Source organism: Megalobrama amblycephala, linkage group LG4 (assembly GCF_018812025.1).
Source record: "Megalobrama amblycephala isolate DHTTF-2021 linkage group LG4, ASM1881202v1, whole genome shotgun sequence".
In the NCBI taxonomy this organism is placed as follows: Eukaryota; Metazoa; Chordata; class Actinopteri; order Cypriniformes; family Xenocyprididae; genus Megalobrama; species Megalobrama amblycephala.
In genome coordinates, this window is record NC_063047.1 from 38536154 (window position 1) to 38550588 (window position 14435).

Below are 14435 nucleotides of genomic sequence, written 5' to 3' on the forward strand. Positions count from 1 at the left end.
TGGGAATCACAAGTAAAACCTAAAATCAACTTTATTTTGCAGATCAGCCAGTGGTGCCTACAGGGAAACGGCTTAATAAACATACTAAATATTTACTTAAAAAATGCAAAAAGAATAATAAAATAAATAAAAATGTGTGTAAAGAGAGGGAAACTGTGCCTTAAACAAATACACAGTAAATTAGTTTGATCAGATGCCAGACACTGAGATAATGTTAATGTTGTGGGACAAATTCAGAGCACCATACTTGGCTACACGTCAAGTTGCTTAACGGTAACAATCAGAAAATTAAACCGTCAATCTCCAGTTAATCGGTCAGAGAAAAATCTTGCTTGTGATGACAAAATATTTTTGTTCTTTTATTATGTTTTATGGTGCACTTCTCAACAGCAAAACCATAACTGACGGTAGCACTGATCTGGGGAAGAATAATAATTGTAACACTCAAGGGAGGCTCAAAACAAGATCCATAAAAGGTTGCATCACAGCTCTCCATAACTGTAGGAGATAGGTAAAAAGCACACTCATTTGAACTTGGAACAAACGCCATGCATAGACAAAAGTTGACAGTTTAATGATGGTTCACTTGGATAATACCCAACCCACCCTCACCCCAAATCCAGATTACAGTAAAATCAGGGCAGCATTGTCCTTGCTACAAAAGCACAACTGAAAATATCAAATGACATTTTATAATACTGTCAGGCAGTATACCATCTCACGAAGCCGAGTCAAAGTATGGGCAGCTCTTCATCTCTTTAGTGCAGGGGTGATGGCCAGGTCAACCTCATCATCTCCCTGCTCTGGATTATAGATTATAGCTGTAATCCGGAATTGAGGACACGCCTCGAAATACTAAAAACAACCAAGGCCAGAAGGACAAACTAAAGTATTTGAAAACATTGATGCATGATTAAAATACACATATTTAATAAAAAAGCACAAGGATTTCAAAGGCTATGGCCTTTATAGTATAAATCAGTGACTTTATGATGAATGCCTACCTGTTCAGATGCTACATTTTCTATTTTTTTTGTCATTTGTGGATCAGTAGATCGTTTACAACATTATTGCATGCAACTTGTCAACTAATCTGTTTTAAGGAAGTAATGAATAATTAGACTAGTTTGGAGTTGACCTGACCCAGATGAATTTGTTTCTCAGGGGATGTTTACATGAAACACATTCCTGTATATTTATAAAAAATAAATAACATGGATGAGATGCAGCAGATTGGAACTGGGGTCTCAAAACAAATTTTAAAAGTTGGAAAAATAAAACAGTGCAGGATGAAACCTTTTTATAATTTATGATTAATTTATTGTGAAAACTAACAATACTAATTAAAGCATCAAAAAAGAAAAAAAGAAAAACAAATTCTACCGAATACTAAGAAAAATATTCAGCAGACACTCCTCGTGTTTGCTGGATAACAGGTGAGCCAGTGGATAGCACAATATTATAACTATATAAAACTCTATAATCACTAGGCTATAATGAGTGTGTTAAGTGAATGAGTGTAAACTCTATGAATGAAATGAGCACAGTGATCGCAAATCAATAGCCACATTGCCGTCTCATCACGTCTCTCAGAAATCAGAGCCTGCCAGGAGAATTATCAATTAAAATACTAAATCATACACATTTTCTACTATTTGATAACTGTTTTAAACCTTGTAAGATATGATACACAAATGAATATAAACTCTGCGAATGAAGTCGCAAATCAAACAGCCGCATTGCCGTCTCTACTCATCTCTCAGAAATAAGAGCTTGAAAAGAGTGATATCAACTAAGATACTGGATGATTGTCTTGACATAACACACAAAGTTTATCTAGAAAATGACATTAATAATAAAAGTTGTTGTTTTTTTCTGTTATTTAAAAGGGACCTGTTATGTTCCTCTTTTCAAAATGTAATATAAGTCTCAGGTGTCCCGAGAATGTGTCTGTGAAGTTTTTTTCAAAATACCCCACAGATCATTTATTATACCATGTTGTAAATGCCCATTTTTTTGTGTGGAAAGAAAAAGATGCTGTTTTTATGAATGTATCTTTAAATGCAAATGAACTGCTGCTCCCCACCCCACTTCCAAAAGAGGGCGGAGCCTGTACATGCCTCTGATATTCTACCAAAAACTAAAACATCTGTTTGGTTTTGATTATAAACTCTCTCACGGTCACACTCACGTGACATTGCAGTTCTTCATCATCATGAAAGTTTATTATCTGCATGTGTTTTAAAGCCATATCAGTCTAAACTTCTGATATATTATTTTCTGAGCACACACACATCTGAAGCACGTGCACAGAAAGCTGTCTGTCAGCGCGTCCCGTGAGTATTAATCTAAGTTTATTGTGCTAAACCTTATTGTGCTTAAACTATCAAATACACAAAGTTCACATAAACACAGTTGGTTTTGTCTGTGAACGTAAACAGCAGGGAAAGAAATCGCATGTGTATATTAGATCTGTGTATCAAAATAAAAGCAGCATAATATACAGTACCTACTGCTATATGTTAATATGACTCAAACAACAAAAGAAAAACAGAAAATAACTCACTGCTCTTGATTGAACTTTAGTAGATTTAATAGGAATACATTTCTTACTTGAATGCTGCTGTTAAAAGATCTGCTGAGGAGATAAACATGGCGGACTGTGTACAGCTCACTGAGGGCGGGGCCTAAGCAATGTGATGTCAAATTGCTAGAATCTGCAAACGGCGTGTTCTGAGACACTGCTTATGATTTATAGGTATTAAAAAAGAGTGAGTGGATTTTTTTACCATTATAGGGTGATTGTGTACACACACTGCCCACACATTTATGTTCAAAGTCCATGCAAAAGCAAATTTTTCATAACAGGTCCCCTTTAACCATTAGAATTATTGTTTTAATTAGAAGATATTTAAAGAAAATGTATAATTATGATTAAAAACAAATATTTTATGAGTTATACAAGGCATATTTGTTAAAGCTGCAATCCGTAAGCTTTGCCTCTTTGTCGCCCTCTCTGTTTGAAACCTGCAATTGCAGTTATTTGCGGAATTATCATCTTTACGTGGGTTGTGCATCGGCACGGCTCCTCAGCGCGGGTGAATCTAATGTTTGCTGTCAGTCACCACATCAGTGTGATACTGTACTTTGGAATCACAGATTCTACATCTTGGAAGTATGACCAAAATAAGAATTTTCACCTGAAAATGTCATCTGAAAAAGTAAGTAACATGTCTGCCACTTTTGTTCTGACCAACTGAGGAAAAAAAGCAATAAATCACACTGCCAATGGTGATTAAATCTAACGATCGCTTAGCTCGGATCACGTCAAACCGTGCAAATTATTATTATTGTTATACTTTGTTGTAACAACATCAGCATTGCGTGACTATTTGTATTTAGTGTGTGTCTGTAGATTTCAATGCAGTCTGAAGTAATTGCTTTTGACTACGGGTGAATCTCCAGTTGTCACTGATGATTGTCATTTGGACCATTCTGGATTACAATCCGCCATCAAAATAATAAGTTTAATTCTTGCAGCTGCTGTGAAAAAAGGCTATAAATGATCTGCCGCCTTTAGCATCCAGCCTACTAGCTGGGACTCCTTCTCTATGTAAACAGACGTGACGTAATGACGCAAAGACGAACGGCTGCATGCTCGAATTTCCCACGGAAACCCACCAGTACCATCTGGATTAGGAAACATTATTACAAGCTTACCATTGTGAATCAGGTTAAGGTAAGGAGAGAACACTGGCTGTACTTGTACTTGCTCAAAAATTGATTTTGAATAATTTTTAACCAAAAAAAGTTATGGACTGCAGCTTTAAATTAAAACTATGAAGGAAATAGACTGCTCATGTCATTTTTTTCTTTTACTTGCCAGACACATATACAGATACTGGCTCTGCTGCACACCCCTACTTAATACCATCTTTCACATTTTTTGGGGTATTTTAATTTTTTTTGGTCCACAATGACCATTTGATATCTTCTGAATACAGACACCAGGATACTGTAAATAAGAACACCAAATTTTGACCAATTCCATCCATAGTGGGCCATTATAACTAGAGAATCATTTGAGGTGGAAATCTTTTCCTTTAATGCTATGATGTCCTAAAGCAGGGGTGCCCAATCCTGCTCCTGGAGAGCCAATGTTCTGCAGAGTTCAGCTCCAACCTGCCCCAACACACTTGCCTCAAAAGTTTATCCTGATCCTGAAGACCTTGATTAGCTAATTCAGGTGTGTTTAATTAGGATTAGAGCTAAACCATGCAGGATAGTGACCATCCAGAAGGATGTAGTAACCAAAGCAGATTTGGTTACAAATGAATAAAGGGTAAGATAGGTGGAAAGCGAATTATGATGCAGATGTGTTTGCTTACCTGCTGAAACACGAGGGCAGTCGTTGAGCATGGGGTCCACCAAAGTATCCAGGGGCTCAGGACTTGACACCCAGTTACAGCAGTGCTGTGAAAGGGAAAAAAAAGGGAGAGGGAGACAGGAGCAAGCAATTAGGTACCTTAGAGACATGCCACAGTGACAGTTTCGACTGTTTTTGTTGGGAAGGACCAGGCACATCGCTGGTGGCCCTCCAAGGGATGTTTGCTTGGCCTAGTGACCTCGCCAACCTCAAAATGCCATCAGCCGGATCCTGAGAGACCATCTCTCGACTTACTCTTCAATACAGAGCGTTTGTCTTCAGCTAAAACAAGTTTAATTAGGCATGTTTGTTTGAGAAAATCATCATACCCTTAAGCTAATACTGTATGCTGTTTTTACTTAGCACATGCCGGCAGAACGTGCATTATGGAAACAATCGTATTGTTTAGATGGGGTGCAGTGTTGAAAAAAGTTACAAAGGCATGCATGGAAAAGCAGGGTCTGAAGATAAGATAAAACAAGCTGAATAGAAGACAGAGAAATTCAAACGAGATTAGCGTATTGCAGCTGGCGTCCTTGTGAAGCGCTGCTTATCTAGGGTTGTTTACTTTCACAGACATAGCACTGTCAGCCATTACCACTGCCAAGGGGACTGTGACCCACCCATCCACACAAATATGGACAGAAAGACAGACAGATACCCACAAACTCAATGCTATCTAACCCTCAACCAACTCCCAAGACAACATCCCATGACAGAGCAGACGATTCAACCACCCCAGACACCCCACAAAAGACTCTCGCATACATAAGCACACACATGACAGAGCCCCAGGTCACATCACACCTCAGCCTGTCAACCTCCTTCACCTCTGAGCCTTGTGTCACCCCAGGGTTCACCACACTCCCACCCAACAGGGACCCTGTATGGGTGTGTGCGTTTGACTAACAGGGCAGGGGTATATATTGGAAAGCACAGGAATTTTTTTGATTTTTAGTTTCATCAAACTTTTGCTCATGGCATCCTTGGTTAACTCCTAATAATGTGTATAATGATTAAACAATTCAAGAAACAACATGATTCTGAAGTCTGGTGTGGTAGTGGTTGTGAAAGTGGTGTTTGTGGTTTAGAGTGCAGTTAAGACTTTGAGATCCAGTGGATGACAAAAGTGTAAACATTAACAATAATGCAAATACTTCCAACAGGAAGTGGATAAAGAAAACATCCACATTAGACAAACTGAGATGCACAGATAAAGATGCTCTTTAATACAGTAATAAGCCTCAAGTCCACTTTTTACAATGATTTTACCACAGTTAAGGGGTGTTCTTAGGCACAGTGGAGTGCCTAAAATCATTGGTACTTTTTACATACTACCGTTAAAAAGTTTGGGGTAAGTAAGATTTTGTAATGTTTTTGAAAGAAGCTGCAATTAACAGTATTTGATCAAACAAAAACACAAACACAAACACAAACACACACACACACATTATATATATATTTTTTAATCGCAATTAACTGCACCCTTTTGTGCGATTAATCACATACTTATCGTGAAATTAAGGATATGTCATTTATCTTGTGATTCATTGACGTGTGATTCTCACTAAACTGTTTTTTTCAACTGTATAAAGGACACCAAATAACCAAATGATATTAGGAGTCCATATAATAATTGTATGCACACCAAAGAGAGAGAAAAGAAAAAAAAAAACACCCATGAAAAAATTAATTACAGAAGAGCTTTTTAGAGCTTGTTTGCATTTTAGACATGTCAAGTTCCAGCAGAACCACATGGAGTTGCCAAAACAACAACAACAAAACCTAAACCGACCACCTTGACCTGACTGCATATACCTACTACAGTATACGGATCCATTCAGAATTACTAAATACAGCAACACATACATGACAGATACAAATATTATCCTGCATGTGTGTGGAAACAATGTACTAAAATGTGTCTGTGCATAAATACAATGTGCGATCTGTGTGTCGAGAGCGCACATACAGGGTTTGTTTGCACATTAATATAACAGACTCAGGCATGCTTACTGTATGACTCCTGTATGTCGCCACAATTGCCTTTACCTTAATTACAATTTGTATCCACCAAAATTTTACTAGCGAGACACTGGTTTGCTTTATTTTCAGCCCAAAACATAGCTTGTATATCATCTGGCCAGTGGTGGGATGTTTTGGCGTTTTGCTGTATTTCACACAGCATGAAGTGAGGGCTCGCGCTCTTCAGAAACAATCACAGAATATGACAGAGCTCGTATTTTAAAGCGAAACACACGCTGGAATGAATAATTCACTGAAAACTGGCCATGAGGAGTCCCTGTTATCTCTGCCTACTCTGAACGGTTTTCATTACATTAGCACTGTTTTGGACTGATTGTTTCAATGCATTCACTTACTGGATAATTTGACTGAAAACTTTTCCAGGCTTAAAATAATCTGATGGCAAACAGAGAATTGAAATTGGGTTAAAGGGTTAGAATAGAAATTTCCACCTACAAGGGTTACAGGTGTTTGTGTATATATAATTATATATATAGTTCAGTCATGAAACTCTAGATGCCGCAGGCTGATGGGTCCTTAACGCAAGCTGATGATAATTACAGCATTAACATTAACCAAGCTGATTGGTCCATGTCCCTGGAGCCAATGAGCCAATGAGCTTGTTGCACACATTTAAATGGCTGATTACATTGACTATAGCAGTTTGCAGCATGCTTCAGAGTTCCTCTAAAAACCTCCACCTTCCCCAGCTCCACCTGTATAGATCTGCTATGGGTTACTGATATATGTTATTTGTGCAGCAGCACTACATCTTACTCGCAGCAGCATATCTCTGTATGTATTAGCAGTAGCAAGTTCCTGTACTCAATAATCAGCAGCAGCAATAATCTAAAACAACAGCAATAATCTACAGCAGCAGCAATTCTGCAGCAGCATAGCAGATCTATTCCGCCAAGACCAAATACATACATACATATATACACAAACATATAATAATAATAATAGTGATATGATAATAATAATAATAATAATAATAATAATAAAAAAACAAGGAACAAAATTTAAATAAATAAATAATATATATATATATATATATATATATATATATATATATATATATATATATATATATATATATATATATATATTTATTTAGCATGCAACAGTTTCAAGCTCAATCACTGCTGCAATATGTGGATGATAAGTCATCCATTCTTTTGGCATGTTTTCCTTACATACTGCATGACACAAAGTCGGAAAAAAAGCCCTGTGCCATGGCTCTGGAGTTCTCCTCTCATTTCTCTTGTCTTTATTCTCCTCTCTTAATCCTGTCAATCGCCTGCGTGCCTGGATTGGGGGAGAAGACAACTGCCATTGGAATGAACAGGCGTGCATTGTGTATTTTTAGAATTCCTGCTGCCCTAGTTGTGCACCATGGAGCCGGGCCAGTGAGAGGAGCGCTCCCTGACTGCTGCATCAAGTGTCTTATTGTACAATCTTAATTCATGCCGTCTGGAGAAAGATGTCAGCTGGGCTGGAAGCAAGGGCAGGAATTTCAAAGACTGGAGTCCCAGCCAGAGTGAGTGGCAAAGAGGCGGGGGGTGGGAAGAGGCTTCAACAGATTTGTCAGGGCTGGCTGATGCACCAGGATGAGTTTTAGATGAAACAGAAGGCCAAGGCCACTATGTAAGAGGATGACATAGCTTTAAAAGAACAGATAAAACTGCAAGAATAGTGGAAGGATTTTTTGGGATAGAGAAGCTGGGTTGAGCACTTGGAAGTGCTCCAAAAATCTGATTGCATGTGGTTGTCTTGAATAGCATAAAAATTACAATTTAATCCCTATATATCCTCGTAATATGGCCCTTTAGCTAATAAAGCATTTAGTAGAAGTGTTTTATAATACAAGTAAAAACTAAGAATTAATTAGACAATTAGGATATGAACAAATATGCTTTTATAGTCAACTAGAGGAAAACAGGCTTTAATAGATGTGTTCATCTATTCACCCTTAAGGGTAAAGGCCTTCTCTATTTCTGGCACTGCAGTTAAGGTGACTCCTCAAATACAGAATCTACCTTATTTTGAATGTAAGAGTAGGTGCGGCCATTTTTAACTTGAACGCGTAAGGATTCCCTTTTCATCTGTTTCCAGGTATCTTAGCTGTGCAAAAACATTCATCAAAATAGCGTAAATAGTTTTACTGCACTTTGTTATTCTTCTAGTTATTTACCAATGAATCTGAAGTCTCTCACACAGAATAGCTTACTTCTGCATTGTAAAGTTGGATACTGGGAAGAAAGAGCCTATAATTGAATTACAGATGGATCAGAAACCAGTTTATCTGCCAGCCATTAAAGTTCAGCTTTTGCAACAAATCCACAGAAAATGCGCTGTGAGCAAGTATGAGTTCACGTTATAAGTACATTCAGATACAGAATATAGGTATACCTTGTGTTTTAATATGATGAAGTATTAAAACACTGGGTGAAATGAGCTGGGTGAGTTTTTCTGAATGCTCTGCGATAGATGTGTAAGGAACAGCCATCACACAAACCATTTACGCAACACATCCAAATCCCATTCCAGCTGAAGCCGCACAAAATGAAAAACGACAAACGGACACAAATGAGCGATAATCGTCTACGGCAAGGCCCATCAGCATTAATCAGGGCCATATGGTTGTGGTATTCCCGACTCCTCTGGGCTGGGAGATGGGGTGCTGGAGCATGGTGGGACTCTAAGCGGTCTCCTAATGGCCCAGTTAGAGAAGGTAAACGGAAGACAGGTGTTGGATCCCGCTGAGAGAGCTATCTCCTACCTGCACGCACTTATTAAGCATCCCTGTGCCTGGCCTCTTATCCTATAGCTGCCCTTTAACATGCCGCATTGTGCTCAATCAGTTCTAGTCGCACTGTGGTGCTTCACACCCCAGCCACTGTATTCTACAAGACAGACGAGTGTCTTGAGCAACATGCTGCCATGTGTACTCGGAATTACACTGTAAAAAGGAACTGTTGAGAAAACTCAAATTCAACGCAACCTAATGCATTCACATTTTTAGGTCCTCAAACATTTGTATCACTGCTTTGTTTTGTCAATTTGAATTATTTTATAGGTCACTATATAATCATGACACTGTGGTCATTTTAGAGATGCTTTATAGCAGAATTAAATTTTGTTTGCATCATTGATCATTATCTTCATGCTGTAAAGCTGCTTTGAAACAATCTGTATTGTATAGAGTCCATTCTCTGTAAACCCTAGAGATGGTTGTGTGTGAAAATCCCAGAAGTTTAGCAGTTTCTGAAATACTCAGATCAGGCACCAACTACCATGCCATGTTCAAAGTGACTTAAATCACCTTTCTACCCCATTCTGATCCTCAGTTTTAACTTCAGCAGATCATCTTGACCATGTCTACATGCCCAAATTGCGATTGGCTGATTTGAAACATTAATGAGCAGTTTTAACAGGCATACCTAATAAAGTGGTCAGTGAGTATAAATAAAGGTGACTTGACACTTGACACACAAACCTCAAGAACAGTGACAATCAACAAATGTAAAAAGTTGAGCTCTTCAATCAAAACACAACCAGTGTTGGGAAGGTTACTTTGGAAATGGAATAGGATACAGATTACAAGTCACCCTATTTAAAATGTAATAAGTAGTGTAACTATTTCAATTACTTTATTAAAGTAATGCAACTGATTATATTTGATTACTTTTGACTACTTTTCTAAATTTCTCACAAATGTTTTCAACTGTTAATCATTTTCAAACATTTAAACCAGGCGAGGTTAACCTCAACACTAATTACTGTCAGACTTTCAAAATACTTCATCACTTGAATTAAGATTATAATAAATTTTAAAGCATAGCCACCACAAAATCAGACCTTAGCACCTCTTTTTACTTTGAGATTGTTCTGAGGTTATACAGATTTAAAATCATAACAAGTTTAATACTTAGTTAACAGTTTAATAGCTATGATACTGTTTTTGTATCAAATCAAATCTTTGCTATGACAGGAAACACTGATATCTAACAATGCCTTGGAAAAAAAAAAAGTTAATCTTAAAAAATAAAGCATTTACATAAACCCAAATAGGAAATAAACAGTTATTACATAAGCATGTGTTATATTCTGTGTCCTGTCATATTTTAGAGCAGTCAATGTAATATGGGAAAGAAATCAGTGAAACAAATTAATATTATTCAACATATCCTAGCTTTTTACAGAAAATATTCAGATGTAACCCCCCTTTTAATCATTAACATTTTCACTTTTTTAGTAACTGTAACTGATTAAAGTTACATTTATTTCTGTAATTAAATTACGTTACTTCTCAACACTGAACAAAACAAATAACTAACAATAATGTCAATAAACATAAATAAATATTTATTTATGTTTTTTTTTTTTTATAACTCAGCAAAGAGCAAAACAATCCTATAACAGTAGCCACACAATTTATTCATGCTGCAATGCATTCTGGGAACTCACAAACCCTTAACATTTCAGAAATATTGTTCAGTTTGAAATTCACAAAACTGAGCTGGGACAACATTAAAAAATTTTGGAAATTCTGTTGGTCTAACATGGGTTTTTATGTAAAAAATAATTCATATTTTTTTGAGTCACAAATTCAAAAGGTCCTGTAAAGTGGAATATACATAGTTGCTACAGTGCAGATGAGAGTAAGTGTCTGCTGTTCTGCTGCTGTGTGAAGACTGACTATCTCTACTAGTACATAATAGCGTGTGGTGTTTATATTTTTTCTTTCTTCATTTCTTCATTTCTCTTCCCATCACTACAACTTTCCAGCTAGTGCAGGTATTCTCATGGACAATGGATATTTCTTCACTATGTTTCTCTCTTCTCTCTCTATGTCCTAGGAGATTTTCTCTCACTGTTTCTTCCCCCTTCAGTATATACCTCTGCTTCCCGAGAGACTCTCATCCTCCTCCTGGTTGCTCTGTTTATGTCTGTCTTTCCCATGTCTTCCCTTCCCCCCTCTCTCTCTCCCTCACATGCCCTTAGTCTGACCCATTATCGCCACATCACCTGTCCTACTGCGCTCTCGTCCTGAAAATCCCTCCAATTCTCGGCTCTCATCCTTCCATCTCCACCTCCCTCAGGAGGAAAAGGGGAATTACCACCCCCTGCACGAAAGAGCTCACGATTGTGCAAAGAACGGAGCATCACCTCCGACAAACCCCTACAGAGATGCCTGCCTGGCCAGAAACAGTGATCTCAAACCTGAATAATGTCCAAATCATGATTGCTATGGACGTTACAATGGAAGGGGATAGGGCCATGACCCTGATTAAAGACAGGTCTACGATGGAGACACAGGCAGTGGGAAAGCCGAATGCCTTTACACAACTTCGTCTCCCAATTTCTGCAGGAGTAAAAAAGGATTAGGGGGTTAACGGGAGACACGAAAGGACTGAAAGTGACTTTAACATTCCTAAAGTGAGAGTCCACCCTCTGGCTTCAATTAATGGGATGAATGAGATCTGAAAATCAATTAAATAAAATGCTCGACCTCATCTGCGTTAATCAGGCCCTCTGACAAATTAATATTTTGGTGTCCTCAATGTATGGCAGTACTTGTGAGTGTGTGCATATGTACAGTTTAAAGTCTTTTCTTCTGCCACTATAAATAATCTGCGTAAGTTACTTTAAATGAATAGATCCCTAAAAATAAAACCATGCCATCATTTACTCATTGTGTCATTTTAAACCTGTATGACTTTCATTCCTCTGTGGAACAAAAAAAGATGACTTTTTTTAATCCATGCAATGAGATAGTCCAATGTTGTTTTGGATGGGCTTTTATTGTATGCGCAAAAACTTCAAATCTTCTTTTGTGTTCCACAGAAGAAATAAAGTCATACAGGTTTGGAAAGACATGAGGGTGAGTGAATGAAATTTATTTTTTTGGTGAACTATCCCTTTAAGGCAAGTCAGTTCATTCAGCGGCCAATATTCGTAACATCGCCAGGCAGCTACTTCCTCTACTTGAATGGGGAAAGACCGAAATCTCATGTTTTTTAAGGTATTATTTAAAATCAGCAATATTTTCTGACATCACTGGTATCATAAATGTTGCATTTTTATATAAAATCACACTAAACAGCTGTATATTTCAGGCTCTTGTAACTTAAAGGCAGGAATTTCATTACTACAGCTGTCATATCAAGCATTACCAATATTCTCACATGAATTGTTCTGCGAGTGGTCTGTCTCCACGTCCTTATGTCTCTAGTGTATGTCACACCACTGGAACGTATAAGAAAGAACAAATGAACGGCAATGTGTTCCTATTTTTGATTTACTTATTATACTTATTTACTTATTATTACAGGGCAAAAATCACATAACAATCCATTAATATTTGAAAGAAAGAAAGAAAGAAAGAAAGAAAGAAAGAAAGAAAGAAAGAAAGAAAGAAAGAAAGAAAGAAGACATAACTTGCCAGGATGAAAAGGATGAAGAGCGAGCCCACGACCCAAAGACAAACTACAACAGTCCAAAAAAAAGAAATCACCAAGGCAAACAAAAGGCAAGCAAACATCTGACGGAGCAAAGCAGATCAGCAAAGACAAAGGAATGAAAGACATTTTTTTTTTCTGGTGGGCTGGGTGGTCCGCTGTTCACGGGGAAAGCGGGCGAGAGGCGAGGGCGTGTGTTTGCGCTTGGCATTTGCATGGCTGGCTCCCCAGTAGCCCTGGCTTGGGATCCACTCTCTCATATTTATGTGCATATTGAGTGTTCCCAGGTGTTGTCTCTGGACTCGAGGTCATCGCTGAAAGGGCAGCAACTAAATAAAACTGACATACTAACAGAGCATCTGCCTGCGTGCGGCAGCGTTTGGCTTTGATTTCTTATTGACATCTGCCCAAACAGACAAACAAGAGTGTGGGATGAAAAACAAACTATTGGCTTTCCGTGACTCCTGCTTCGGGAGTGTATCTGCTCGCTGAATGAAATGCCAGGCTGTTTGAGCTGAGCTGTGCGGCCACTATTGGTGGTGTGATTGGGAACATCAAGGTTTTGGCATATTTGGGTTGATGGAATATCATACCTCTCTGAGCCAGTCCTGAATGGGCTTGTTGGCCTCCTGGTGCCAGACGTTATGGACAGAGTCAGTCATGGCCACCAGACGAACACGATTCTTCACTTCTGCTTCTCGCTGAATCATCTGAAAGAGAGAAAGCGATATTAGCACATAGCATATGATAGCATTGTTTCAAGAAAAAGCTACGGGATTATCCAAATGTATGATGTTTTTTAGTTTCTACTAACAGAAACTAACTCTTTAGAGTATCATGAACTGTCAAAGTCACAGCAATCATTCAATAACTATGGTATGTATTAGAATTGCATGAAAATACCATCACATATTTTCTGTCATCTATGCTAATGTGCTAAACATTACAACAGGAATACAAGGTCTGCAATGCATTCTTGATGCTACAGTCTTTAATGTAAAAACCACTTCTACATGATAAACACATGTGAAGAGGCACTTCTTTTCATCCTCGTATTTTAGATTGTGTTCAGTCCAAAGGAGTTAGCCTGTCATGCTAACTATTCCATTCAAGATAAACGGCTAGAGAAAAAGGGCCGGTCTGACAACAATAGGTTAACAATCACTTTACGTGATCCATTTTACAGGAGCTACACCTGGCCTGGTGCTACATCAAAGTGTCCATAGTCATTTTAATACATTCCCCAAGCCCATTTAAATTAGAGGGACTGTATAGAGATAAATGGAATCTATTAAGGCACTAAGGACTAATACATCACACCGCTGATAAGCTTTTCTCAGGAGCATCCTCTTAAAGAAAAAGGGGAGGAAGCACATGGCGGCTCGCACACACACATACACACACACGCATACACAGAGTGACTGAAACACGCATGGCTAAAATGTCTTCCTGTTTCAATGATACCCAAGAGGCCAGCAAATTCAACCTTTTAAAAACTACTAAAAGTGTCAGTTAAGACA

General features: G+C 38.0%; 1 protein-coding gene across 4 annotated transcripts in view; it reads right to left on the minus strand.

Moving 5' to 3' along the window:
* The window catches only part of fam172a (family with sequence similarity 172 member A), a 209896-nt gene that overhangs the window by 53981 nt on the left and 141480 nt on the right, over nucleotides 1–14435 (minus strand). For 3 of the 4 annotated variants that reach the window (XM_048189169.1, XM_048189172.1, XM_048189171.1), the window contains exons 9-10: nucleotides 13509–13625; nucleotides 4389–4473 (exon numbers count right to left, since the gene is read on the minus strand). In XM_048189169.1, the coding sequence (XP_048045126.1) occupies nucleotides 4389–4473; nucleotides 13509–13625 (202 nt within the window). The remainder of the gene's footprint in view (nucleotides 1–4388; nucleotides 4474–13508; nucleotides 13626–14435) is intronic. The other variant, XM_048189173.1, reaches the window with a different exon arrangement.